At 52.1% G+C, this 27,437-nt stretch overlaps 7 protein-coding genes across 7 annotated transcripts; 4 read left to right on the forward strand and 3 right to left on the reverse strand.

Moving 5' to 3' along the window:
- Positions 1–1,246: 1,246 nt before the first annotated feature.
- Positions 1,247–4,487, reverse strand: CTHT_0058650 (uncharacterized protein; the record flags this gene model as incomplete). The annotated part of the gene is made up of 7 exons (XM_006696122.1): positions 1,247–1,265; positions 1,347–1,518; positions 1,597–3,810; positions 3,960–4,100; positions 4,166–4,273; positions 4,327–4,382; positions 4,456–4,487. The coding sequence occupies 7 exons, from the start codon at positions 4,485–4,487 to the stop codon at positions 1,247–1,249; spliced, it is 2,742 nt and encodes a 913-aa protein (XP_006696185.1).
- A 679-nt stretch (positions 4,488–5,166) lies between these two features.
- CTHT_0058660 (palmitoyltransferase pfa4-like protein) lies at positions 5,167–6,555 on the forward strand (the record flags this gene model as incomplete). The annotated part of the gene is made up of 1 exon (XM_006696123.1): positions 5,167–6,555. One exon carries the CDS (start codon positions 5,167–5,169, stop codon positions 6,553–6,555), a length of 1,389 nt encoding a protein of 462 aa, XP_006696186.1.
- Positions 6,556–6,763: 208 nt separating this feature from the next.
- On the reverse strand, positions 6,764–10,575 carry CTHT_0058670 (uncharacterized protein; the record flags this gene model as incomplete). The annotated part of the gene is made up of 3 exons (XM_006696124.1): positions 6,764–7,122; positions 7,187–10,469; positions 10,573–10,575. The coding sequence occupies 3 exons, from the start codon at positions 10,573–10,575 to the stop codon at positions 6,764–6,766; spliced, it is 3,645 nt and encodes a 1,214-aa protein (XP_006696187.1).
- Positions 10,576–14,301: 3,726 nt separating this feature from the next.
- Positions 14,302–16,188, forward strand: CTHT_0058680 (putative FAD binding protein; the record flags this gene model as incomplete). Its single annotated transcript, XM_006696125.1, has 5 exons — positions 14,302–14,402; positions 14,461–14,715; positions 14,770–15,179; positions 15,233–16,051; positions 16,112–16,188. 5 exons carry the CDS (start codon positions 14,302–14,304, stop codon positions 16,186–16,188), a joined length of 1,662 nt encoding a protein of 553 aa, XP_006696188.1.
- Positions 16,189–17,261: 1,073 nt separating this feature from the next.
- CTHT_0058690 (putative peroxisome assembly protein) lies at positions 17,262–18,917 on the reverse strand (the record flags this gene model as incomplete). The annotated part of the gene is made up of 1 exon (XM_006696126.1): positions 17,262–18,917. The coding sequence occupies one exon, from the start codon at positions 18,915–18,917 to the stop codon at positions 17,262–17,264; it is 1,656 nt and encodes a 551-aa protein (XP_006696189.1).
- A 971-nt stretch (positions 18,918–19,888) lies between these two features.
- Positions 19,889–23,107, forward strand: CTHT_0058700 (uncharacterized protein; the record flags this gene model as incomplete). The annotated part of the gene is made up of 2 exons (XM_006696127.1): positions 19,889–20,056; positions 20,138–23,107. 2 exons carry the CDS (start codon positions 19,889–19,891, stop codon positions 23,105–23,107), a joined length of 3,138 nt encoding a protein of 1,045 aa, XP_006696190.1.
- A 1,066-nt stretch (positions 23,108–24,173) lies between these two features.
- Positions 24,174–26,511, forward strand: CTHT_0058710 (uncharacterized protein; the record flags this gene model as incomplete). Its single annotated transcript, XM_006696128.1, has 3 exons — positions 24,174–24,923; positions 25,016–25,878; positions 25,941–26,511. 3 exons carry the CDS (start codon positions 24,174–24,176, stop codon positions 26,509–26,511), a joined length of 2,184 nt encoding a protein of 727 aa, XP_006696191.1.
- Between the last annotated feature and the right edge of the window lie 926 nt (positions 26,512–27,437).

The raw sequence follows: 27,437 nt of genomic DNA on the forward strand, positions 1-27,437 counted from the left end.
TACGGCGGTGACACAAGGAGACTGTGCACGGTTGGCTGGGGCTACGGGCAAAAACGGGATTGGGAGACCAACGCTCAGGGTCACACACCTTACGATCTTTTCACAATTTCCTTTGTCATCATCTGTGTTGTTTCTATTTTATTTTGTTGTTTAGGGTCTTTCGGTTTCCTTTCTTGGGCATTTAGAGGGCATGGTTACTGGACGAAAAGGACGGAAAGCAAATGGTTGGACTGCTGTAATGTAAAGATACCACATATACCCGGGTTGGAGGGATGTAAGGTCATAGGATAGAATGCCACGCTCTCGTCGAGCTCAAAACATTACTGGTTACCGCCGATGCTTTGTTTTGCGATGACGTGTATCAGCTTCCGGTACATGTTCCCGCCCTTGAGCCTGAGGAAGATCTAAGACGTCGAGCCACGTAGGAAAAACAATCTAGACCCCAAGATCATGGATGTGGCAAACAAAGAAGACAGGCGGTGAAAGAACAACATCATAAATCTGATCCACAGAATCGGAAGTGCTAAGGTGAACTGGAAAACATAAGCCCAATCGCTACGACCTGTCTGGCAGTGGCAGTCGGAGATCTCGATCTGTCCTCCCGTCACAGCGACGCAGGATGCATCACTGGGCAGTGCATTAGCTACCCAATCGGGTCATCCAATTCAAGAATTTGCCACAAATACACTGCCGACAAAAAATCACCTTACTTTTTCGCTGCCCAAGCCGCACTTCTTACCCCCAAAAGGGACTAGATAAGGAATGAAACTCCCGCGCTCGAGAGAATGCCACGTTGGAAGAATGCTACTGTACAATCGAGGACTTTTCGTGCTGCCATTGTTATGGGGCAATGAGTGATGGATATGATCTAGTGCTGTGGGTGGAAGTCCAAGCTGGGACAAAGTTGACAGATAGGGCTGGTTAGGAGACAGTGGAACGAGGAAGAGGAAGACTTGGTAGGCATGTGTTGGCTTGAAATTCAGCCAGTTGTGTACATATTCGTGACTTGGAGTCAGCCTCGAGTCAGGAAAAAGGGGCTGTAAACATTCCATTGGGTGAGAAGAGTCAGGAGTGGACTGGCCGGGAAACGTGGTTCGCGCGGAAGAGTAAGGAGTCAGAAGGTAGGACAGCGGGTTAGGGTTAGAGCAGCTGTCGCAACTTAGCCCTTTTACTCAACCCCTAAGGCAGATAGATGTGCAAAGTCGTGTACATTTTAAGTCAAGAGTGCTAATATTTACCAGAAGGGTCAGGGTCCTAGAGCATAACTAAAAGCGTTGAATTTAGTCATTAAATAACATATACACAACTACCCAAAAAGATTAGACTTTCAAGATGACAGCACAAACCCAAGTTCATCCCTGTTGTCATTAGTCACCCTCCCCCATTCCAGCAGTAGCCGAAACAAATAGATTTGTTCATCCTCTTTTCTGATGGCTCTGCTTGCCCAGCGCCGTCCTTCTTCAGCAATCCACTTGCCGTCTCCTGGCCGACCCTCCATCAGAACCTTTCTCCCGTTCACTATAGGTGCAGCGTTTTTCTTGTCATTATGTTGATCTTTGTCATTGCCCTCGCTCTTGTCCTTTTTTGTATGCGTACCGTCTAGGCTCTGCAACCCAGTAAAGTATGCCAGTGTGCTGTGCAGTGCATGGAACCGTAGATCGATGGGCACAAAGTGCACCCATGGCATCAGCCTGTCGCTGTACCATTCTTTGAAGATAGACGCAACGAATGGCGCACTGCTGGACCTGAGTACTCGCAGAAAGTCGCGCGGGGGACCATTGTCTGTATCCATGACCATAACATACTGGTACCGCAGAACTTCCAGGTCTGGCTTGCTTTGTGGCTCGCTTTCAGGGGTAACCTCGCATCCACCTTTGTCCTTCGAGTTGCATGCCTTGTACTCGACGAAACCAACATCCGTCGGGAGAAAGGAGTTGACCTCGGTTGTGGGCATATCTTCGAAGCCGTACCGTTTGTCATCGACCGGCAACATTATTCTTGTGCGGTCGGATTTGCTGGCCCCAGTGAAAATGTGCACCAGCCGCTCTTGGTGACCGCCATGGAGATGGTCCCGACTAGACTCATGACGGTTCACCTTGCCACGCCATGCAAGTCCTTTCCATTTCATGTTGAATCCGTCTGAAGGGAGGTTAGAATTCTCGCTGATGCGCCGTAGGGGCAGCAGAATGTCGCTGTAACTATTGGTCTTGGCTCGACTGAATACAGGAAGGAGCTGTTGCAAAGGCTTGAGCTCAGGAGGCGTCATGTAGAAGCTATGGAGCCGGAAAAGATCGGGCTGATGGCAGATATCTTGAGCAATATCCCAATCGAGGAGGAAATGATAAACTGATTGGGGCCTAGTGCATTCGATACAAAGATCGCGGGTGTCCCAGTAAGTTCCTGCGCGAGCCGCAGTTCCAGGTGGGCATGCGAGAGCAGTCATTTCGCGAAGGGCTTTTGCTGAAGTAAAATTACCATTCGCTTGAGGATCCCCGAGCAAAGAAGGTTGAGGTTTGGTCATTTCCCCAAGAACGTCGACATCTCTTGGCAATAAACGATGCAGCCAGCCTCGTTTTGCTGCTTTTATTCGTCGATTGACCTCTTCCCACGGAACCAGAACTCGTGGTCGTTCGTCCATATTGACGGCTAACTCCATGTCAGGAAGGTGCTCTGCGAAAGCCTTTATCGCTTCGACTAGGTCGTCCATCACCGCTTTGTAGGGGTTTGCCGAAGGAAGGTTGTGCTGTGGTTGACCATTCTTGATCTGGAGAATGGCAATGTCTGGTTCTTGGGCAGCACGGCGGACACCCTCTCGAATCTCGGAAGGGGACATGCCCCAAAAAGGAAGTATGTCATTTTCGATCTGAGGAAAGTGGTCGATGATGGCTGAACGATGCTTGTTGGCGTAGTTGAACCACAGATCGAAGCCTTTCGGCGGGTCTCTTCCGTGATTGCGTTCCTTGTACACCTCTATAGCGACTCGAAGTGAGTCGCTCATGGCAGCATTTATCCGAAAGCGATCGGATGCTTTTCTAGAGTCAAAGATGATGTCCCGCAGAGGATGGGCCTCCTCCAGCTCATATGAGAGCGGAATGTAAATCGTCGCTGAGATAGTGAGCGAGATAAGAGCAAATACGAGCAGAAGACGGGGAATAAAGAGGACAGATCGTATGCCATATGTGAAAAGGAAGCTGGAAAAGCCCACGCAGACAAGATTAAATGCTAACCATGTGGTAAAGGGGGAAATAGCTTCCCACGTTCCTGTCCGTAATATCTGCTGAATGACGGCTGATAATCCAGTTATAAAGGTGATGGTGGCCACAAGGGACAGAGGTGTGCTTTCCTCGACAACAAGCGTGGTGGAGATGAGAAAAGCGGATAAGACAAGCCCGTCGACAATGATGTCAAAAAGATACAACGACCCCAGGCCCTTGAAGTCGTATGTGGCTGCCTTAGTATGAACGTAGGGAGAAGTCCAGGATATCAGGCCGGTCAGTATGGCAGCCCCAAGCAAGATAGCAGTCACAGTCTGTAGCCTGGACTTGATAGTGCGAGCCCAGGCAATGATGCGCCATGCTGTGGTGATGATGACAGCGTCCAGAAGGATTCCAATCCACTGGAGGAGGGTGACAACCTTGCTTCCCTGACCTCTACAGAAGAATGTTGATTTGGGCTCCTGTGTTAATGACCAGTAGGCGCCAAGTGCTAGTAAACTGACGGGGAAGAGGTGAGAAGCTTGAGAACTCGTAAGCCAGCTGCCGATAGCATCCCACATGGTGGCCCCGGGGTCGTTATCGTCGTCTTGGTCATCTGGTTTTGATAATTGCTTTTGGAATGAGAGAAATTCGTAAACGGCCAGAAGTAAGACCAAATATGCCTGAAAACTCCCCTGGATGTTAAAGAACTGAAAACTGAATGAGTGAGTTAAATGGGACTTACCTCGATCCCTGGGGTTGAACACTGGAGATCCTGGGATACACGGTAAAAGACCTCAATCCTCAAGACAATACACAGAATTAAAACAGGAAGAGAGAATTTTCGAGGCTTGTTGAGCACCCGAGCCCGAACGCGGACACCCTTGAAGGGCTCCCGGTCATTGTCTAGGGTATGAAGGCTTAGCGAAAAGACCTGAGAAAGAAGTGAGGATATTGGTCTTTGAACTTACGGCTAAACCTCCCATTTGCTCCCGGAAACCAACGGGTGCCAAAACTAGCGGCATATGAAGCAACAGCCGCGGTGAAGAACACACCAAAGAAGGAAAGTTTTGGTTGCTCTACAGAACATCAATACTCCGAAAAAACTCAGTTCTACTTGAGATTAACTTACCTATGACCTGGTGTCCTTCCAAGTTATGTAGAAGCCAGAAAAAGCAGGCGACAGCACTGGAGGGAAGCTGTGAATAACCGCGCAAGATGGAGAAACAAGAGCAAAATTCAACATGCATGTCTCACTCACATAAGAGCTGGTAGCTGATTGGGGCTTGGCATGGTCGAGAATGCTATGGTTGTGATTTCTCTGCCTGACTTCGTGTCCGTAACTGCCCCAATCTCAGAGCAGGTACCCGGCCTGGCGTGCTTGCTTCTTCAAAGCATCAACCCGAAAACTTCGGATATTACCTAAGTAATTCTGCACTTTCGGAAGTTTGTCAAAAACAAAAGAATAACGCCACAGGCTGAACATCAGAGTATTTCCAAAACCATGCCACGAAGTGAGTGTGGTTTCGATATGGGTGTTGGATCTTCCGTCATGGATCATCGGTAATGGTGTTGCTTTGGGGACAGAATGCAAGCATCAGTCCCCTGAATTAGGCTCTTAAGAAGGTACTCCAATGTCTGTTCAATATTGGCGGTCAAGCGAGGTACCCTACTAAGAGACCCACTCTCGCCCGTTGGTGGGATGCCGCAACGCGCTCCCAACCAAGCACACGCGTCCAAACAATTTCTTGGTTTCTTGGTTCATCTGTCATCCGACATGGATACCACTATTGATCGAGCCCGAACTTCGTTGCACAAATTAATAGAGCCATAAGACAGCAACACCTAACCGTCTAAACTTCCAAAGTAACTTACCAGCTATGACATCAAACTACCAGATGCTGCCGCCCCAGATAGCATAACTACCGAAATATCTTTGTTTCATGGGCTTCATCGGAAATCCATCACCATCATGACGTCCCCAATAACAGGCCCGCTCGCGCCGGGCTTGCACCGCCTCTACATACCCGCTGTCTGTCTCTTGATCTCCTTTCAAGGCTACTACTCCCAATACCTCTTCAACACCGAGCCCGACCTTGCCCCCGGCCCCTTAACCCGCCGCGAAACGATCACCTTCAATACCCTCCTCCTCTGTCTCTGGTATACCTACTACCGCGCCTGTACCGTCGATCCCGGCCGCTACATTTTTTCCCCTTCCTCCGAATTTTCCTCCTCAACCGGCGCAGATCCCGACCTCCGCCCAACATCCTCCCTCCTTTCTTCCCAGCGTCGACCTCGGCGCTTCTGCAAGAAGTGCTCCGCCCCCAAACCCCTGCGCGCCCACCACTGCCGCCACTGCGGCCGCTGCATCCCCAAAATGGATCACCACTGCCCTTGGACAGGCAACTGTGTCTCGATGCAGACATTCCCTTACTTCCTGCGCTTTTTAGTCTACACCAACGTCTCGCTGTGGTACTTAGCCCGTTTACTCTGGCAGCGGGTCGCCGGGATTTGGGCTTCACGGAAGCTGCCTGCTTACCTAGGCCCCTCAGTACATGGTTTGGTGGGCGTGACAGTTTTGGGGCTAGCAAACATGGGGACGATGGTTGCGTTGGGGATATTGCTGATTACGACGGTGAAGGCGTGGGTGTGGAATTGTACGATGATTGAGGAGTGGGAAGTGGAGAGGCATGAAGCGGTGCTGGCGCGGTTGGGGGGCGATGATGAGCAAGGGGAGGAAGATCCGTTCTGGGGAGATGATACTGCTGCGCTGAGGGCGAGACTGGAGAAAATCGAGTTCCCCTACGATTTAGGAGTGTGGAAGAACATGTCTCAGGCAATGGGTACAAGGAATGTGCTGCGCTGGTTTCTGCCGTTCGGTGGTGGCGGCCCAGTAGTCGACAATTCCAATCCGGGGAAGGGAGCTGGATGGGAGTGGGAAGAGAACGGGTTTAATGACTTGCCTGGTATGTGGCCGCCGCCTGATCCGGAGAAGATGCGGCGTGAGGCTCGTGGTGGCTGGCCTGCTGCTGTAGCGAGTCAACAACAACCGCGCACGCTACTGGATCAGTGCCAGACCGCTGAGGAGATCAAGGAGGCTTTCAGGAGACGACAAGAGGAGGATTTACGGAGAAGACAAAAATACCAGGCGTTAGAGCGCAAGGGCATCATCGAAGAGTTGGAGGAAGTTCCCGGTAAGACCAGCGGGGAAGGTGAATGGATTGGCGAACCAGCATGGACAAACTCTGAAGGAGAACGTCTGTGGGATTATGGCGTAGACGAGGGAGCTGACGAGGAGGATATGCCCTTGGCCGAGCTAATGCGCAGAAGGAAGGTCTCAACACATAGGAAATACGATTGAAATTGGAAAGCAAGCGGTTACATTTTTCAGCTTTATTATCAAATCTTATATCACCCTTCCCTCAGTTAAACTACGTATGACCACAGACTTGAGGGTGCAGCAACCACGACAGCAGTAAAGCCATTTAAAGCAAACATCGCGCTCTTCGTTCTATTATCACACGCATGCAAACGTTCGATCCCTAACCACTCTAGAAAGGTGCCACCTCTCACCAATCGTCGTCATCATCATCATTCTTCGCCATCGCCTTCTTCCTAGCCAACAACGCGTCCGCCAAACTCCCCGCCAAACTCGGCGTCGGCGTCGGTGTCGTGCTCCTGCTCGCATCCGACGGCCCATTCAAGCTCATGCCCGAGTCACGTGCCTGCAAACCGATCGGCTTCTTTGCTGCCACGGGTCTCTTGGCCGGGGGCGTTGGCGCTGGCGGCTTCGCCTTGGCAGCTGCCCCATTGGCAGCAGGAGGGGGCGGCGGGGGACGAGGGGCCGGGGCTGGAGCGGGTGCTTGCTCCTCGACGTAGGCGGCGGGAACCCAGGCGGAGGCGTCGCCGTTTTTGGCGAGCCACCAACCTAGAATGGCAAGTTAGCTTTCATTCACGATATTTGGGGTACTTTGATAGGGAAAGGGGCTTACCGTTATTTTCTTTCTGCAGGATCTCAATGATCTGCCCGGCCTTGATAGTCAACTCGTTCTCGCGCTGACCGGTGAAATCGTACAGGACCTTGGCCATGATCTTAGGCTTGGCAGCTGGAGGGGGCGGGGGAGGAGCCCGAGTTGCTGAGGGTTGCCGGGTGTGTGAAGGGAGGGCTGTCGTTGTTGCCGCCGCCGCAGCAGCGGGCTGTGGAGTAGGGACCGGCCTAGGAACACTAGTGGAAGCCGTTGTTGTTGACGAAGGCAGAGGGCGGGGATTGCGGTTGGCCGGGATCCTAGATGGCCTGCCGCGTGGACCGCCAGGTTTGATGAGCTTGCCTTTGGTGATTGGCCTTGGGGGGACGGGCTTGCCCTTGGGGGTTGGCTTAGATACCGAGTTGGCGGGCTCGCCTTGCTGGGTGTGAACGGCGCCACTCTTGTAGAAATCGTGCTCTGTCGGGGCGTCCTTCAGGACCTTGACAATCTGCATCTTGCCGGGCTTCTTGGCATACTCGATGGTATCAGCAATCTTGAGGTTGAAGCCTCCGGGCATGACCCTCTTCATCTGCGTGAACATCTCGGTCTTGAACACACAGTTGAGGAAAGGATCCGGCTCCGTCTGTGACCCAACGCCCAGCGAGAACCAGTCGTCACGGCACGTCGATGTACCAATGAACTTGATAGCCCCCAGGGGGATAGCACGGTCGACCACGATCTGCACCTTATTTTGCACCAGCATCTGAGCCACGATGTAGTACTTGCTGTTCGTGACAATAAGAATCCTTGGACTGGGCTTGCTCGAGCGGCCAAACTTCGCCTCAAGGATCTCACCACGGCAAGAGAACACCGCCTTCTCGTTGCTGCTCAGGTTGATAGCCTTCCGTACTTGAGCGCCAGGGCCTTCGTTGGCGTTGATACCAAGATAGTCACCCAAAAAGCGGCGCGAACCGAGCAAACTCATACGCCTGCGCTCCTTGCGACCACCAAGAATCTTATGACCTTCTTCGCGCAGCTGGAGATACTCGGCACCAACACGCTTCTTCCTCCAGAAGCGCTGGATTCTGGTGGCTGCTTCGGCTCTGTAGGCGAGATACGCACGCCACATGCGCTGGATACGCGTGGCCATGTTGTGCCAGTACCTGTCACGCATGTGCTCGAGGGCGAAGAGGGTCTCGGGAGACTTAATGAATGCCTTGGTGACACCCAGCTGCCACTCTTCTTGCGGAATACTCGTGTCCTTAAGGATCTGCTTGACAGCATCTTCGTAGGACCCCTCCCAGATGTATTCACCAGCATATGATGTCGCAGGCGAGAGCAGGAAGAAACGTTCAACGAACTTCTCGAATGACTGACGGTAGGCGAAACCCGCGCGACGGATTCGCACATTCTCTTGCAGACCGAGATACTTGATCTGATGGAGGACGTTTGGCTCATTATATTCGGTAGGGGACTTGTTCTCGTTGGGCTTGATGGTGCGGATGTAGGATGGCTGGCACTTCATAAGGGTATCCACCAGGGCATTGCAGGAGGCTTTGATCCTGTCGCCGGCAGACGGGGGCTGCTTCCTGTTGCCCTGGTCAACTTGATGGGGAAACAGAGTATGTAAGAAGCGGTTCTTGCTCGACTGAAACAGGTTGAGAAGGCCCTTCAGGAGCTGGTCCTTGTTCTTGTCGGTAATGCCGTCCACGGAGTATGTCACATCACCGGCGTAGTGCTTGATGATAAAGCTACCTTGACGTGGGGTGAGATGCGCATTTGACATGCCGTTGATCGTCTGCATGAACGTGCGGTCGCAGGCCGCGGGGTCGGCATGGGCAGTCTTAGTGGCATCATTCATAGCAGAGAAAATGCCAGGCGGTCTGACGGATTCGATGAGGTCGCAGACAATCTTGTTGTCGAAGAACTTAATCGGTGTCCACTTAATCTTCTCCCTGGCATACTCTTCTTGTTCTGCCTTCAAAGTCAGCTGAATAAAAATCTGTTGTAGTTTCTCATTCACATAGTTAATGCAAAGCTGCTCGAAGCTGTTCTTCTCAAAGATTTCGAATCCGTAAATATCGAGAATGCCGATAGAGTTGGCCGTGGCCTGCCGTGCCCGCAGGGACTGGTTTATCCTTTCAACGATCCAGTCGAACAGATTGTTGTAAATAGCCTTGGCTAAGGCATCGCGAGTCGCCGTCGCTTGGGCCACGTTTGCGGGAGACTCAATAATTTCGCCGCTTCGCGGGGTCAAGATGCGAATGGTAATCGCATGGATCAGTTGGGAAGGTTCTACCTCGAGGAGATAGGCTAAGAAATCAACCACGGACTGGTCCGACACGGCGGCATACCCGCTGTCATCCTCACGGAACACCAAGTTACCGGTCCAGAGGATGGCAGCGAGCATTCGGAAGATATTGTCCTGCTCTTCTTGGGTGAGACCGATAACCTTCATGGCATTAAGGGTGTCTTGGAAATCGGTGAGATCGTCGATTCCGTCGACATTGAAGCACTTAGATTTGCTTGTGTAGAGGTATGTCTCGGGTTGTTGGACGCCGAACATTTCGCGGTAATGCTGGGACGCGCCCTTGGTGAATTGGTAGAAGATGTGGAAGTTGCGCTCGTTAGTGATCTGGCCCACCACGCGCGACTTCTCGAGGAGGTAGTTGGTGATGTCGGCACCAACCGGCTCGCCCTGTGCATTGAAATGGATCTGCAGGTACTTGCCGAAGCGCGACGAGTTGTTGTTGCGTAGAGTCTTCGCATTACCAAAGGATTCAAGGAGAGGGTTCGTGGCCAATACCATGTCCTTGATCTGCTGGATATCACCCGACTCGCCGCCCGACACATTCGCGATGTACTGCATGATGCGCTTCGCAGCCTCGGTCTTGCCGGCACCAGACTCGCCCGAGATAATGACGCATTGGTTCTCATGGTATGCCTTCATGTTATAGTATGCAGACTCGGCGATGGCGAAAACATGGGGTGGCATCTCGAGTCGGTTCTTGCCCTTGTAGCTGTTAAGAACCTGATCGGTATAGATCCCCAGGTCGCGGAAGGGATTGACCGACACCAAGACATGGCCGATATAGGTGTAAATTTCTCCAGCCTCGAAGCGCTTCTTCAGGTTCTCGTTGATGGCTTCATTGGACACGGTTCGCAACAACGTTAGGTCGGAGACACCAATTTCCTTCTTTTTGGTGGTATCGAACGTGGCCTTCTTCGGCCGCTTCGAGCTAGAGTCACCGGCTCCGCCGGCAGCGCGCTCTGCTCGAGCGGCCTTATCTTTCGCACGTCGAGTTATACCCTACAATGCGATCGCCATCAGAAACTGTCCAATATGTATCGGAGCTTTGGACAGCAGGCGAAAGTCGTGCGACTTCAAAAGCAATTCGAGGGCGGTCACGTACCATGGCGGGACTGTCATGGATCTGTAAACTCCCACGAGCCGACAGCGATTGATAGTTGCCCTCGCAGTTGAGAAACTTGGCGCTGCGCAAACTCGCTGAGCGGAAAGCCAGGAAAAACGCAGGACAAACGCGAAAATTTGGGATGAGCCCAGCACGGCAAACCAGCAACCACAGGATGCTGCTGCTGTCAGTTGTCGTCGATACTCTCGCCGGATGGAGTCCCCCCTGGAAGTTATGGGGACCAGCGGTGCCTGATCATGTTGGGACCCCTGTTGCTGCGAAGTGACGAAAGCCCGCCCAAATATTGGTGGGGCAACCTAATGCCAAACGCCGCCTTGTCCCGCGAACTGGAGCGCGGCTGACCAATCAGACGCCTCCGGCTGAAAAAACGCCACGCCACAGATCTGTCTAAGCCAGGCTCAGCCACATCGAGGGATCGCGATGGATTAAGGGAATCGAGCTGTTTGGACGATATCGTCATCCATCGTTTTGGGAATTAGCACCGTAGGTTGACCAGACTCTGTGAAGATACACATAGGCTGTTTGCCAACGTCTAACAGAGCCATTCAAGGTATTCTGTTCTATATTGAAGGTTTGCTTTTTCAGCTCTTTCAAAGTAATTGCTCATGTCGCTTAATACCAAGTTATCTTGAGAAAATTGTAGGCAACCAATACTAAGGCCGAGCAGCCCTGTTCAGTACAGGGGCAGCCTAGCAGACTATCAGAGCAATTACTTTCAGTTAATCGTTTGTTGTTGTTGTTGTTGTTGTTGTTGTTGTTGTTGTTGTTGTTATGGGAAGCCATTTACCTCTTGCATACTTGGACTACGCAAGCAGTTGAATGGCAAAAGAGCCCCGAGTTCAGGGCCCTATTCCGGAGTCCCCGAAGTACGCCAGGTGGGTGGTGGGGCCGATTCCCGTAGCAGCTGGGTCGTCTACTGTGTGAAAGCCGAGTCCGAGTCTGATATTCTCAGACAGTGCCCGTTTCTCAGGATGTGGAACGGACCAACACCGACCTCTGTCGCACAGGACAATTTCGAGACGAGGATTATCACTTGACTGACAGGCACGTTGAGCAAGAAGTGAGATGTCGGGTGCGACTCAATTTCCCCTAGTCTTCCGAACATATAATGGCACATCAGTCGGATGTGAAACTCTGTGAACCAATAGACATCTCAAGAGTACCTTGGGCAGAAACCACCATAGAAAGAGTGTTCTGGGACAGTGAAGTTAACAAAAGTTAGGCTAGAGCTGAAGCTGAGGGTATTCACTTTATCTCTGTATGTAGATGTGGGATTCTCTACATTGCATATTTAGCAGAGTTTCTGTTCTAAGATATGACTTTGAAGTAACGGTCTACCTGGTAGAAGAGCAGAGCTCATATATCCAGGTAGCCAGACATCACTGTGGATGCTGGTCTTCTGGACCAGGTTGGGGAAATGTCCAAAGTATCACCAGTAGGATGGACGCACCGGGAAAACAGGGAATCTATCTACCTAATTCCCATCCCATGTTGATAGAACTGAGAGTCCCGTGCTTGGGTTCCAGACAGAAAGCAGTCTCCTTGACGAGGTACAAGGAACTTGAAGCACTGTAACGGTTGGGATGGAACTGATTTAAGCTTCTTTCTCCCTTGCTTCATCACTCCGGGTTCCGACGCAGCGGCTCTCAAGCTCAACAACATGTTTTACTTCCCTAGCTAATGGAACGCAGCAGAGACATGCGAACTTTCATCAGTGGAGCTAGGCTTCACACGTCGACGCCACCACAAGGCTTGTTTGCGAGCAGAAACTACGGACCGCTGCAAATATACGGCTCAGGACTAGCGCTAATAGTTTTGCACTCACTTCCAGCCTCATATGCAAGAACCTGCGTGTTTCGGCCATGCAAATAGAGCTTTTCGAGCCCAAAGTGCGTTCAAGTCCAGGTGAAGGGTGAGCTTTGAGTTTCCTCGGTTCGATAACGAGCCGATGGCTCGTCAGTCCACAAAGCAACTTTGATCGGATGATTACTCTAAGAAATGCCCAATTAAAATGCCAAGATGTGTTGGAGCTTCGATAGCTCCCCAAGACCAAGCCCTCGTTGCACAGGCGAAATCATGGCAGGAGCTAGAAGTCTATTCGGACATGCAGAGTGCCGACGAACGGGCCGGTGTGAGAGATGCAAGTGGGGGGTTGGTACCGTCTCGAGGAAGAACCGGCACTAATCCATATCAGGACTAGGCTGCGACACCTTTCGTGGAATTACGCTATATGATTGGCCGGCTGCCTTCAGGAGTCTTTTCCCCAAATCGCTTAGCGCAAAGCCTTTCTCCAAGGTAGCGCTCCAAATCCCTTGAAGAATCCAGCGTGTAAGCGCCCAGGAGGTCTTGGCAAGGTTCATGGAGTGACATTGTGACGGACTATTCTTAGCTTTTGAGGTTACGCGGCGTCGTCATCGAGATATCTTTCCTCCCTCGGATCGTCTTTTTGATGTGTTCTTAAAAGAAAACCTCGAGGAAGAGTGACGACTTTAATTCTACAAAGTTTTCCCATCTTTCGGGTCGCCAATCTCTCCATTGTGACGGCGCACAAGCTGTCGAGCGCCGAAGGGGGCACCCTTGTCATAGACGAAACGTCGAAGTCGCCTCCAAGAAACCTAAGAAACCGTGGCACTCCCCCAGTCAAAGCGTCTCTAACATTCTTCGTCTCAACTTCTACGCGCCACCCCTAACAAAGGCCTTGTCGTTCTGATAGCGGTCTTCGCTCGGGTTACAGAACCTGACACAGATTTCGCGCCCGCGAAACTGTCTCCAACGTCTGATCTACAGGCAACTTCCTACTCAATTTGACTCGCTCCTCGAGCGGCTACCCTCGATCTCTCTACCCCACCGTGCGCTCGCTGGTGTTACCATAGGGCTATTCTTCCAAAACAGAGCCACAAACGACCGATCAAAGGAAGCAAGGTACCTGGGATATTCGCTCGAGTTGTTGTGAACGTTTCAACACACGCCCTCGTCTCCCTCCGCACAATTTAGCTCTCGAATCTCGCAGGGGCCGAGAGATAACCGACAAGGTCAGGAAGTGAGGAAGGGACTGTTTCCGCTCCTCACTTATCTGAACCCCCCTTCCATTCATTCCACCTCCACCAGGCGCTGGCGCTGGGGTACGCCGTGTCCGTGTGTGTGTGGTGCCGTGCCGGCGGGCAGGGCTAGACTGTTACATCGCTGGGTAGATTCGTGCTTGGGGGGCAGGGTCTCTCTTATGACCCGCCCATCTCCCACACATTGCTCAGCCATTCATCCGTTCTTCCCTCCCCCTATCTTTCTGTCCCTCACTCGGCGAGGCGAACGAACCGAGACTCCTCTGTGAGAGCTCTCGTCCCTGACTGACCTTCCTTTCTCCTAAGCTGCTGGATCAGAAACGTTCTTTATTTTGTCTTTTTGCTTCGCTTCCGATCGCCAGGCCCTTTATTATTCCTGCGGGTGCTGTGCTTCTTTTTGGATCTTCGTTGCGACGATCGATATATTAATCTTACTTTCGAGGGAACGAGTAAGAGTGCCACTCGCTGGCCGGGATCTTCGCTCTGCAGTCACATCGTCAACGTTGCCAACCGTTCGTCGAGACACCACCTAATTCCTGAAAGCCAGATTGATCCGAAGACGAACGACTATCTTTGACCCTGTCGCAGGTCGACGCTTGTATATTGAGTCGTGGATTAGTTGAATTAGTCGAAGGAACAAGCAGGAAAGATGTCGTGGCTCGAACTTCTGAAGAAGCAGCTTACGCCGCAGAAGCTGCTCTTCCATTTCATCTTCTGGGGGTTTCATTGGGGTATTTTTGCCTACGGCTGGTATGTGTTGGCTCATCTCGATTTTGGTTGTCTTCAGAAACTGATAGGCAATGCCCAGGCTAAAGCAGAAGAACGATGAACGTCTTGCCGGCCTCAACCTGCTCCAGTATTCAGTCTGGATCTCGCGAGGTGCTGGTCTGGTTTTGAGTGTAGATGGCATGCTCATTCTCCTGCCAGTGTGCAGAACCATCATGCGTTGGGTTCGGCCCAAGATTAGGTGGCTACCTCTCGATGAGAACCTCTGGATGCACAGGCAACTTGCCTATGCCATGCTGCTCTTCACCATCATCCACACACTAGGTCACTACGTCAAGTGAGTTCTTGTTGTTTTCCTTAGCTTCTATGGCGGCAAGCTGACTGCCACTAGCTTCTACAATGTTGAAAAGACCCAGATTCGTCCCGTCACGGCCGTTCAAATCCACTACGTCCAGGCTGGCGGTGTCACAGGCCACGTGATGCTTCTTTGCATGTTACTGATGTATACGACCGCCCATCACCGCATTAGGCAGCAGTCCTTTGAGACCTTCTGGTACACACACCACCTCTTCATCCCCTTCTTCCTTGCACTCTACACGCACACGGTTGGCTGCTTCGTCCGTGATACTGCCGAGGCTATTTCCCCATTTGCTGGCGACGAGTACTGGAAGCACTGCATTGGCTATTTGGGTTGGAGATGGGAGCTCTGGACTGGTGGTTTCTACCTGCTCGAGCGCCTGTACCGTGAGATCCGCGCCGTTCGTGAGACGAAAATTACTCGTGTTATTCGTCATCCTTATGGTGAGTTTATAAGTGTCTCGTGGTTTTACTGAACGTAGCTAACCTTGACATAGACGTCGTCGAGATCCAGTTCGTCAAGCCTTCCTTCAAGTACAAGGCTGGCCAGTGGTTATTCCTCCAAGTGCCTGAGATCTCGAAGTACCAATGGCACCCTTTCACCATCACTTCGTGCCCATTCGATCCTTACGTCTCGGTCCACATCCGTCAGGTCGGCGACTTCACCAAGGCCCTCGGCGACCGTGTCGGTGCTGGTTCTGCCCAAGCCAAGCTCTATGAAGGCGTTGATCCCATGGGCATGTACGAGGTCGCTCTCCAAAACGGTCAGAAGATGCCTCAGCTCCGTATCGATGGTCCCTATGGTGCCCCTGCTGAGGACGTGTTCGAGAACGAAATCGCCGTTCTGATCGGTACTGGTATCGGTGTCACGCCGTGGGCCTCGATTCTCAAGAACATCTGGCATATCCGCAACTCGCCCAACCCGCCGACCCGTCTGCGCCGTGTCGAGTTCATTTGGGTGTGTAAGGATACCACCTCGTTCGAATGGTTCCAGACTCTGCTGTCGTCTCTGGAGCGCCAGTCTGATGAGGCGGCGCGCTTGCCCGGCTCTGGTGGTGTCGAGTTCCTCAAGATTCACACCTACCTGACTCAGAAGCTCGATCTTGATACGACCCAGAACGTTGTGCTTAATAGCGTGGGCGCTGATTACGACCCGCTTACGGAGCTCAAGTCGCGCACAAACTTCGGCCGTCCCAACTTCCTGAAGATTTTCACCAGCATACGCGATGGCATCCTCAACCGGACTTATCTGAGCGGCTTGGAGGGCAACATGAAGACTACTGTGGGTGTTTACTTCTGTGGTCCTTCAGCAGCTGGTATGTATTCTGCTTTTTTGCGAATTGTGATGACTCAATGTTACTAACTTTAAAACACAGCCCGTGACATCAAGAAGGCTTGCAAGCAAGCTACTACTCGCGAAGTCAAGTTCCGGTTCTGGAAGGAGCACTTCTAAATGCATTCCTCCTTCCTAATCGTCAATTGTCAAGATATGCCAGGATCTCTGCGCTTCTTAGGTGTACCAGTCAACACCAGAAATATGACACAATATTCAGTCTCTATTTTCTTCTTCAACGGATACACAAGGTTGGGGATAAATTCAACCAAACTGTATTGTTTTTCCCCGTCTCATGTTTGGGAGATACCACGGAGTACATATAACTGTTTATGATAGTACGCACACTGTGAATATGAAGAATATTAGGAATTAGTCAGCTGGATCTTGTCCATGTTTTTGTCTCTTGTAAGGCAGTAATCTGACATGCTTCTTTGACTGACAATCTCGGATCGAACAGCTCCCTTATGGCGCCAATCATCTTAAGCGATATATAAACTCTTTCGCGGCAGGCTCTGAGAAGCCCAATAACGACTTTACTTGTATTCAGGAAAATGATCGACACGTGGGTCGGGTTCATGGGCTGATTAAGCTAAATACTTGCGGCGTTTCGTGTCAGAGATTGAGGATCTAGTCGCCCGAGATCATGTTAAGCTCGTCCAGTGAAAGCTGATGTAGTAGTCAAGCAGCTGACAACTCCTCGTCAATTGTTTCGCCCGCTTTGCCCCGATCACTGTCCGATTACATGAGCTGGTGTGATATGCTATTCATAGCACAATAATGGGATTCTGAAAGCTGGACTGATGGTTGAGTTTACCATTGCTGGAACCCTCCCCGAACAGTAGGATAGAAACATGATTCCCAATTCTTAACCTTAAAAAGATTCGAAGACATGATCAGGCCATGGACCGGAGCAATTGTGAAACATTGAGGCTGATTTACTCGTGGCTCAGGAGGGATTGAGGATGATGATATGCGAATGGTGCTTGCACGTCGTTTGTAAACAACAATCCCCGTTTGAGCTTGATATCTGGACCGTCCGACTGCAAACAGATAAGTCCACTTCCATACTCTAATGTTAATGTCTTGTCATTACCTATATACTACCTAGTACACACACCAGGTGTGTTGCAAATGTAGTGTATCGTGCTAAAAGTACCCATGTGCGTGTCCATCAAACACAATCGCCCAGTTTATCTCCCGTTGTCCAAATCCTCGCCAAGCTCATCTTCCTCTGCCTCATAATCTTCCGACTCTGAACCCTCTTCTAAATCATCCGCCTGGTCTGACGAAACACTTGGTGTTTGGGGTCGCAGGTCATCGATGCTTCTCTCAGGGTCTTCGTCCACCAAAACATGCGATCCCTCAACCTCACTGCGCTCTTGTTCCTCCTGATCTTCTTCCTCTTCTTCCTCATTGACCTCACCATCTGATGACCCCTTCACATCATCAGCAAATACGACTGTCTTCGCAGCGGGGGACTTCGTTTCCGGCTCAACAACATCACCCTTCCATGGCCTGCACTCCTTGACCAGCTCTCCACACCGGAGACACGTCCACCCTTCGCCCTCCTCCCTCTCAATCCTTGTAGCCAGGCAAACGAAGCAATACACACATCCACAGGGGATAGCCTCATACGGGTTCGTAATATCAGTCTGCGCCGCTCCAACAGTCTTCGTCGCGGCTGCATTCATCAGATCGCTTTCTGTCGTCACAGAGTTCTGGTCGTGATAGCAGATGGCGCATGTGCGCTCTGGCAGAAAGGAGTATTCGCCTTTCTTCTCTTCATTGCCCGGCTCGCTGGTGCTCATGATTTTCTTGGTCTTGCGCCAGACTCGGGAGAGCCACCGACGCCATTTGTTTATGCCGATCAAAGGCAGGACGAAAAGGAGGAACTCAGTGAAGGCGTGCCATACGAGCTGGCGATTAAGGTATTCGAAGGAGACTTCGCGGGCGACTTGGCTTGTTGGAGGGGCCAGACGCATGCGGAGGACGCGGTCGAGAAGGGTGCGGTAGCGTCCATGGAGGAGGAAGACGAGGAAGGAGACGAACGCTGCGGCGGCATGGACGGTTGACACGAGGGAGGTCAACTTCGACAGCCGTCGTACTGTGGGGGTAGGACCTTCTAGCATGTCGTCTTGTTCGACTAGCCAGTTTTCCCATTTTGTCCAGAGGTATCTCCCAACCACTGTGACGAACCCGTACAGAGACTTCTGCCACTTGCTCGGTGGCACGAGGACGGGGCCAGTATGGCGAGCATCTGTGTATCGTAGATTCTGTAAAGCCGCACCATATGTCGCGTCATGATCCCAAACAGTAAGCTTGAACAGGATGGCCCTCAATAAAAGCGACACCTCCGCATCCCAGTCATGTAAAATCGGATTATTCGTCCCCCCAGGCGCATTCCCGCCTGGATTAAAGTACTTCAGCGCGTCACCGACCTGGCCACGGAGCAACTCGACGAGTTCCTCATCGAGCAGCTCCGCATCGACCTGGCCTACACGAAAGGCTGGATGTGTGCCCTCCCTCCCAGACACGACATCCCACAGGTTGAGAGCCGACATACCTAGTCGACGGAGGAGGGGAGATTGGGTGGAAGCAATGCGTTGACGTAGCTGTGAAGCAGACTGTTGGGCGGCGACGCGGGCGGCCACTTCGGCCTCGCGGGCTTGTCGACGGGCAGCTAGGCGCTGCTGGGCGAGAGCGAACGAGTTTACATCGGGGGCAGCGGTGTTTGTGGTGTTGGTACTGTTATTATTGACACTTGGGCTGCTGACGAGGGCCCCTGAGCTGACACTTCCGGTCGTGGTAGCGGTAGTGGTGGTATCGGGCTTTTTTTGGTCGCTCATTGCATCGGGATGGAATTCTTTACACCTGGTGAAACTACTTGTGTTGATTCAGTGCACATCGCCGCAGGAGCGGACAGATCGCAGATCCAAGGATGAAAGAAAAGAAGGGGGTTGTGATGGAACGCGCCGCGGCGGCTGTTGGTGAACCGGGAAGCCGAGGTTGCGCGCAGCTGAATGTCTTGGCACTGGCCATGATGGAACACTGAACGGCTGTGATTCGGTGGGGATGGCCCCACTTCATCTCCTGAAGGGTGGGTCTGCAGGCCTGTTCGGTGCCGGCAACCGGGGTGCGGGACGGTAACGGGCGACATGGATCGGGCCCAAACAACAGCCGTCAACCGTCTCACGCCGTTGGTGCAGGTTATCAACTTTAAAAGATTGGGCACTTAGGTCTTTTGGGCCAGATTCTGTTACCACAGGTTCTCTGTACAATCGTTATCTCGGGAAAGATCTAAGACTCTAACCTTGGAGCTGAGGAGAACAGAGAAAGTATGAGCGAATATTTTACATCAGCACTGGTCTCATCAGCTCACTCTTGACTCTGGAATGCGTGTTCTTTCCAGTCCCATCTGGTTGTGTGTTTATAAAAGTGATCCAAAGCATGGAACGCAGGTGAAGACAACAGAACGACAACATGTAAAATACAGCCGAGCATTACAAAGTTAACGTTGCTTTGTCCGAAGTTTCGATCCGCTCCCGTAAAATACGTAATGCCCCAGGCAACGTTGCCCCGCCAGCAAAACCCCACCAAGAAGCTCTCAAGTGAGCCCAGGCAAGCAGGAAACACTGAAGTTTCATCGGCTGGCTGAATTAACAAAACAAAACAAAAAAAAAGTTCTCTCAAGCCTGTGTTCTTCAACAGTTGCTCAAAGACATACTGAGTGCGAACAGCACCAAAGCAGTAGCAACTAAGATCTGATACCCCTTCCACCGAATTGTGAGCCCGGCGGCAGGGCTGCCACTTGGACAGAATGAACTTCGCCATTGAGGTCCCAGGCGAAGCGGTTCCTTTGGGCCCTGCTGAACTGATTAAGGCCTTGAGCGCTGCCTCTGGATCAGGAGACAACGCACAAAGACAGTCTGCCGGCCAGCAGCTCCAGGCCTGGGAAACCCATCCAGATTACTATCCGAGCCTCCAGGTATGATTACCTCTCTCATCATGCTAGCTGGAATCTTAGTTGCTGACCTTGGCCATCACTTTTCACCCGACTCTAATACAGCAAATTTACCTTGACAAGTCTCTGGACAAGCAAGTGCGCTTCCTGGCCATCATTCTCCTCAAAAACGGCATTGACAGGTACTGGCGACGGACATCGAAGCACGCCATCACTCCCGAGAACAAGCAGCTCATCCGCGCTCGCCTGTTTCAAGGTTCGATTGACGAGGAGGACAAGGCTCTATGTCTCCACAATGCGCTCGTGACGGCAAAGATCGTCCGGATAGAGTACCCGGATGATTGGCCAGATGCCTTGCCCATGCTCATCAGGCAAACGGAGATGGCGAACTTCCGTTCCCCTGTACAACTGCGGGGTGCTCTCACCCTCATGTTGCGCATCGTCAAGGAACTGGCTACAGCGCGTTTGCGTAAATCGCAGACTGCGTTGCAGGCTGTTACGCCTGAACTTGTTCAGTTCCTTGGCAAGCTGTATACCGCAAAGACAGCCTACTGGTTACGTTTGTGGAAAGAAGAAATCGGCGATGAAACTACCGCAGACTATGCGATCGAGAACAGCCTGCTGGCTCTCAGGATTCTAAGACGTCTGGTCACAGTGGGCTATGAGCAGCCTCATACAGACTCCCTAGTCTGTAGTTTCTGGTCACTCTCGCAGAACCAGTTTGATGAGTTCCTGAGCGGGCTCACTCCGGACTCACGAATGACAGTGCCATATCAAGACCTGGTCGGCAAACACCTTATTCAGTTCACCAAACTGCACATCGACATGTCCGAAATGCACCCCGCTAGCTTCCCAGCTCTACCAAATACCATAACTCTTGTCAGGGCCTACTGGAAGTTCATAAAGGACTTCTCGCAGGTCTTTGCGGAATCTAGTGGCATCAGGCAGTCATCAAGTGAGTCAGTTTCTGGAAATGCGAAGCATGAAGGTCCAATTGGAGAGAAGTTGGCTCTTAAGGGACTTTTGCTGCTTAGAAGCTGCATCGCAACGGCTCATCGCCCAGTTCAGACCTTCAAGTATCGAAGCCCCGAGGTCAAGGAGCTTGAGAGACAAGCTGTTAACACCATTAAGGAGGAGCTTCTTACAAAGGATATGTTGTTGGACATGGTTCAGGTCATTATCAGCAAGCTCTTTGTCTTCAGAAAGTCTGATCTCGAAGCTTGGGAGGAAGACCCGGAAAACTGGGAGTCCCAGGAGCGCACAGAAGGAGGTGCTTACGAATGGGCTATCCGCCCTTGCGCTGAGAGGCTATTGCTCGACCTCATCACACACTACCGAGAGCTGGGGGAACCTCTTCTCAATTATTGCCAAATGGCTACAAACTCGGATATGGACATTATTACCAAGGAGTCCGCGTACTGCGCTCTTGGCTGCGCCGCAGCAGTCATCCACCAAGCTTTTGATTTTGACTCCTTTGTGCGCAATAGCTTGATCAAAGACGTTCAGATCCAGGATCCTCTGGCTAAACTCCTCCGTCGGAGAATAGCCATTTTGCTGAGCCAGTGGATATCCATTAGGGTATCCCAAGAGACTAGGCCGATCATCTACGAAATTTTCCGTCATCTGTTAAATCCTAACGACCAGCACAACGATGAGGTCGTGCGTATCACAGCTGCTCGACAGCTGAAAGTCATAGCGGAGGATTTCGAGTTTATTGGCGAGCACTTCTACCCCTTCGCGTCCGATACGTTTAACCTGCTTGTCGGCTTGCTCAAACAGGTCGAGGGCGACGAGGCTAAATATGCCATCCTCGAGACCATCCGGGTCCTGGTCAGCCGGATGGAAACACATATCGCCGAGTTTGGCGACGCAATTATGACGACGCTCCCGCAAATCTGGGAGTCTGCCGGCAGCGAGGAATACATGATTAAGCAGTCGGTCCTGGCAATTACTTCGGCACTGATCCTCTCGATGCGGACAGCTTCGCAGCGGTATCATTCCATGATCATCCCTCTGCTACGGGAGGCCATGAACCCCGAGTCACCTCTGCATTTGCACTTGATCGAGGAGTCAGTTGAGCTCTGGAAGTCGATCATGTCGCAGGCCTCGCCGCCACTGAATCCCGATCTCGTTCAGATGTTCCAGCTGGCGATTCCACTGCTTGACTACGACTCAGAGGTGACCCTCGACTGTCTGGAACTTGCCAAGGACTACATTCTTCTGGCGCCACAAGATGTCCTAACTGATGCCTTCCGTCGGCCGACTCTGACAGCTCTTGCCAAGATCCTTGACCATAAAGCTCGTGAGCGGTCACAACTCGCTGCGAGATCCATCGAGCTGATCATCCGCGTCGCCGAAGCATTTGGTGGGTCACAGGGTGTCAACGTAGTTGCTCAGGATCTGTTGGAAATTGGCGCCCTTCGCACCATTTTCGAGGGTATCCACAGCTCTTGGGAAGCCGACCAAACGACAGGTCCGAACAAGAAGCAGAGCAAGATTAGCACCATCACCGAGACGGATTACTTCATCCTCCTCGCCCGCATCGCCCTCGCCGATCCAGCTGTTTTCGCCAATATGCTGACCAGCTTCGGTAACACCATCGATCAGGTGTGGTCGTGGCTTAGCCCGCGGTGGTTTGCCAACTTTGACTGCATGGCCGACATCGAGCGCGAAAAGCTTTCCTGCCTGGCACTCACTCGTCTCTGGGAGCTTCCCAACCCCATGCAAGACCTCGTCCTCGACAAGTTACAGGATTACATCTCCATGTGGACGAGCGTGGTGACCTCTTTGGCAGACGACACGCCCGATACAAAGGGAAGGGATAGCCTCGTGTGGACGGAGGTTCCTAGGACGGAATACGATACACCGAGGGATGTGTGCGAGAACGAGTTTGCCGCGAAAGATCCGGTGCATACGGTGTCGACGTTTGAGTTCGTGAAGGCGAGATTGCAAGATATGGTGCAAAGGGTTGGGGGCGAGCAAGCGTTTGAAGAGAATTGGGCGATTAATGTGGATCGTGATGTGTTGGCTGGGTTCCAGAGGCTCAATCAAGAGTTGGGAAATACGATGGGATGAAATGTTAGCTAGACAGCAAAGTAGTGTCTGTCTCGACGGGCGTGAGAGCTTGGATGGAGCAAGTCAGGTATCTGACTGATGTAAGGAATTGGATGTTCCTTCCTGAATATATATGTACGGGGAAGTGTTCGTTACAACTCTTCGTGTGTTCTCTCATTCAGTAGAGGTGTCCAGATAGAACGTGGGAACAGGTGACCAGTCGTTGCAACTGTGACACGTTGATAAAGCTGCCGAAACCCCGCATATCACGACTTCATGCCTTTAATCTTTTGTCCGCCAGTTCATTCCTAGATACAATGCTCAATTCAAACTATTCTTGAATCCAATCAACAGTTTTATACGAACCATACCCGTCAGCTGCCAGTAGTTGTCGAGTCGAATTCCTGGAAGCCGTTGTGGATCATAGGTCCACCAGATCGAAGATCGGGGACTTGCCCAACCCCAACCCATGAGCCTCACCTACCCCACAGCGTGTTCCATCAGCTGTGGGGTAAAGGTGGGGGCGCGGGTGAACAGCAGAGATGTGAAGGGCTGGGCGGCTTGGGGGTCACAAGAAAACAGTCGGCGTGGTGTGGGAGAGAACCAACAAAAACGCAGGCAAGTAACCCAGACCGAAACATCGAGCTTCTAACGGCGTACCTGAACCGCGTCTCGTGGCCATCTTCCCTACTTTTGTCTCCAAAACTCGGTCGCGCAAAGTCGATCGATATCTTTCATCCCTCGCAACACCAAGCTGAGCACCAGTCTCCCAGTCTCCGCTCAACATCAGATCATCGGACGAACCATTGACATGCGCGCGCCATCCTACAGATAACATTTGCCATCATCGAAACAAAATCCGAACCGACGACCTCTCTCCTCTCCCAGTTCCTCCCCCCATACGCGACACAAGCCTTGCATCACTGGCTATACAGCATCTCATCCCGCTCCTGCGCCTTTCCACGATTCGACTATTCAAAGCCCGTTCATGCAACCACCCGTTCGCATCTAAAGTCCCCCTCCCCCCATACACACTTCCTCCCCTATCAGACCTCGACCCTTCGCCGCCCGTGCAAGGACGACTTAGATGGGCCTCACCCAAAGTAAACCCCCTCCTCCTTCTCTAGGGCACAGAAGACAGCGCTCCTCCAACCGCTCGAATCACTACTCTTACGATCTCTTCTCTACCAATAACAACGGCCGCCGCGGCGGCACGCTGCTCTCTTCTTCCTCACGCAGCAATTCTCAAAGCCAACTCCCCAATGTTGTCCCGACTCTACCTACATTCTTCTCCTTCCAGCAGGGCTCCGAACGCGCCCAAAATGCCCGCCCTTACCTCGCCGAGTCGACACCCCTTCTGGGCCGGTTTCGGGCTATGCCCCCGCGCCCGGTAGACGGGAGCCTTAGTGGTGCGAATGGGGGTCGACGTGTGTCTGCTTCTTCGTCGTCGGCGGGGAAAGGACCGCAACACCCTGCGAGCGCGAATTCGGTGACTTCAGGCCTGGCGGAGCCCGGTTGGAGGGGGAGTGTGCATGTCGGGTATGGCTATGGCGCGTTGGTAGCGGCTGTGGCGGAAGAAGAACAGTGGAATGATGGTCTGAGTGAGAGTAGTGAGGATGTATCGGGGGAAGAGGCGGTGGTTGTGCGGGAAGTCAGCAGCAGGGGCTGCTGCTGTGCAGGGGATGGCAGGTGGGGGAGGAGGATGGGGAAACGGTTGAGGAGGTTCTGGAGAAGACTCGTGTACACCTGGGTTGAACCCAAGGCCAGTGTAGTGAGGAGAGTTGTTGATACCTGGTGGTCGAGATGGGGTGCGCTGGTTGTGTTGCCCGCGCTGTTGGTAAGTTATGTCTTGATCATGGGCAGTGGGATATTCAGAAATACTTACTGGTCTGACAGGCTGTTGCATGGTGTGCAATACCATTCCCGCAGTATCCCCTCCCAGATAATGACGATCGAGGGCCCCGGCCGGGAGAGCCGGGGTCGATTCCAGGACGCAAAGTACCTGGTCACGGGGCAGCCAAAGTACAAGTCAACTTCTGGTTCTTCTTGCTGGTCTACTACAGCCTCTACAATCTCACAGCTCTCATATGGATCACCAAACTCTTCAACATATACTCCCTCAACTGGTGGCCACAGTCTTTGGGCTTCCCTATCACTGTAGCCCTTATAGCCATCATCTCCATTGCCGCTCCTATCCCCATCTACCTAACCCCTGAAACCAAGTGGCTGACAGTCCACAACACGGCCTGGATTGCTTGGACCTTTGTCATAATGGCTATCCCCGTTGCCATAGCCTTTTTCATTCTCATGTCTAATGAGAGGCATTTAAGCTTGAGGCATTCCCTTTCCGAAACCCAGCGCATCTTCACATCCTCCTGGTGGGCTGGAGAGCCTGATGATACAATTTCACGACGTGAGAGACGGCAGCGGAAGGCCCTTGATCCTGCTGCTTTCGACCCGACCCTGCCTGCCTCCGGCGTCGGGTTTTCCGAAGGCCGCTCACACCGTTCTACTCTGCCTGTCCGACTGCACCGTCGCTGGCTACCAGCCAGTTTCGTCCGTTTCATGTGGTTCTGCATGGCCCTGTCCATCGGCTTGCTTGCATACCTGATAGGAGAGGCCTACGCCGAAATCTACCTGTCCACGCTCCCCCATAATAACTGGGAGACGATCGTGTATGTGTATGGCTGGATCTCGACGGTGCATCTGCTCGATGGTCTGACGGGCTGGATCCTTGGGGCTAATGAGGGAGAGCGGGTCGGCAGCTATCCCTTGAGTTTTATCTTCAAGCTGTGAGTGGCATCTGCCCAGCTTCTAAGTATCATTACGGAACGTATGCTGACTTTTTATCCAGCTACTTCATGCTCACCTACCAAACCTACGTCCGCGCCTTATATGCCCGCCTGCGAAGTCCCTCACAGTTCGTCCTTCTCCAAATTCTTTCCTCAACAGGCCTCATCATCGTTACCCCTCTCCTCATGTCAGCCACCTTCCACTGGTTCCTCACCTTGATTGGCGCCACCTCCCAGAGTTACGGCTCCTACCAAAAGATCTGCGTCCGCAACATCTTTATCCGCTTCCTCGCCGAGAACGCCTCCATGCTGGCCTTCCTCGGCAGCGTGGTGGTTCTGCACTTCGGCTATAACAAGGACGTGTACCCGTACTTTGCCTTCGACGGACTCGACGAGACGGATGGTTATGATTTTAACTTGACGTTTTATGCATCCAGTATCACATGGGCATGCGAACTTGCCGCAAGCTTTATTGTCGCTGGACTCATCCGCTGGATCTACAAAGTCAATGTCGTCACAGAGGGAAAGCTGGATTTTATTGTCTGGCCTGAGCTGCTGCCTACTTGTGTGGCGGTGATGTTGCACGTGTTACAGAACATGTTATTCTCGATCATCCGGCTGCAATTTCGGTGAGGGTTGTGGTGCCGAGGGGATGGTTTGCCGAGACCAGGGAGGGGGGGGGGGGGAACATGGGCAGATGAGACACTCGTCGGCGTGCTGCAGCTTTGTGCAGGCGACCGGGTAAGCTTATGGGTCGCAGATGCGGCCCGATTGCCTTATCAGTGGCAAATTACAGCCAATAGGTCGCCTACGAGTTGGCTTCGGGGCAGTATCCGATCCTGGGTTGGACTTCGATATGTATCGAAGTGCGTTAAAGCCCATACAGATATGGGCCGGTTTGCCTTTAGGACTGGATTTTTTGCCGTTGTTGGAGATTCGGTTAATCACGCTACCTCATAACAACGCCGCTTCTTTCCCATTACCGTTTTCATTCGAATGCTTTCCTTTTCCCTTTTACCCTCTCTTACATGATGGACGACTTAACGACTTGATAAGACATGATAGGACTGGCTACGCGATACCCTCTCTGTAATCTATTAAGGGCATAGCATAGCATGCAAGCATTGTTAGAGTAGATTGTAGAGAAGGAGCACTGTCTAATCAATCACTATAAATGGGCTGGTCTTCTTGTAGCGGAGGGGTAGAGAACATGTTGGCTAACAGAAAAATCCCACGGGATCCTCCGAGTTCACTCCCCTACATATTGTTCTTGACCACCCTCTATTCCATAACCACACATCGTTTCATCGAAACGACGGTAGGGTGTACTCTTGCCTCAAAGCCTTTGCCATTCCCAACCAGTGACTCAATATTATCACACCAGAATGCTATCCAGCAATCACCAAGGCTCACTGGCATATGATGACCAATGAGATCTCTTTTTTTGTCCCTCACCGATGCGATTCCCCCGAGATGCTGCTGCTACTGTTCTAGAAGCATCGGGGGATAGAGGCATCCTATGCAGCAACAGTTGTTGTGATAGTCCATGCAGTGTCACC

This window comes from Thermochaetoides thermophila (genome assembly GCF_000221225.1).
Source record: "Thermochaetoides thermophila DSM 1495 unplaced genomic scaffold scf7180000011820, whole genome shotgun sequence".
Lineage (NCBI taxonomy): Eukaryota > Fungi > Ascomycota > Sordariomycetes > Sordariales > Chaetomiaceae > Thermochaetoides > Thermochaetoides thermophila.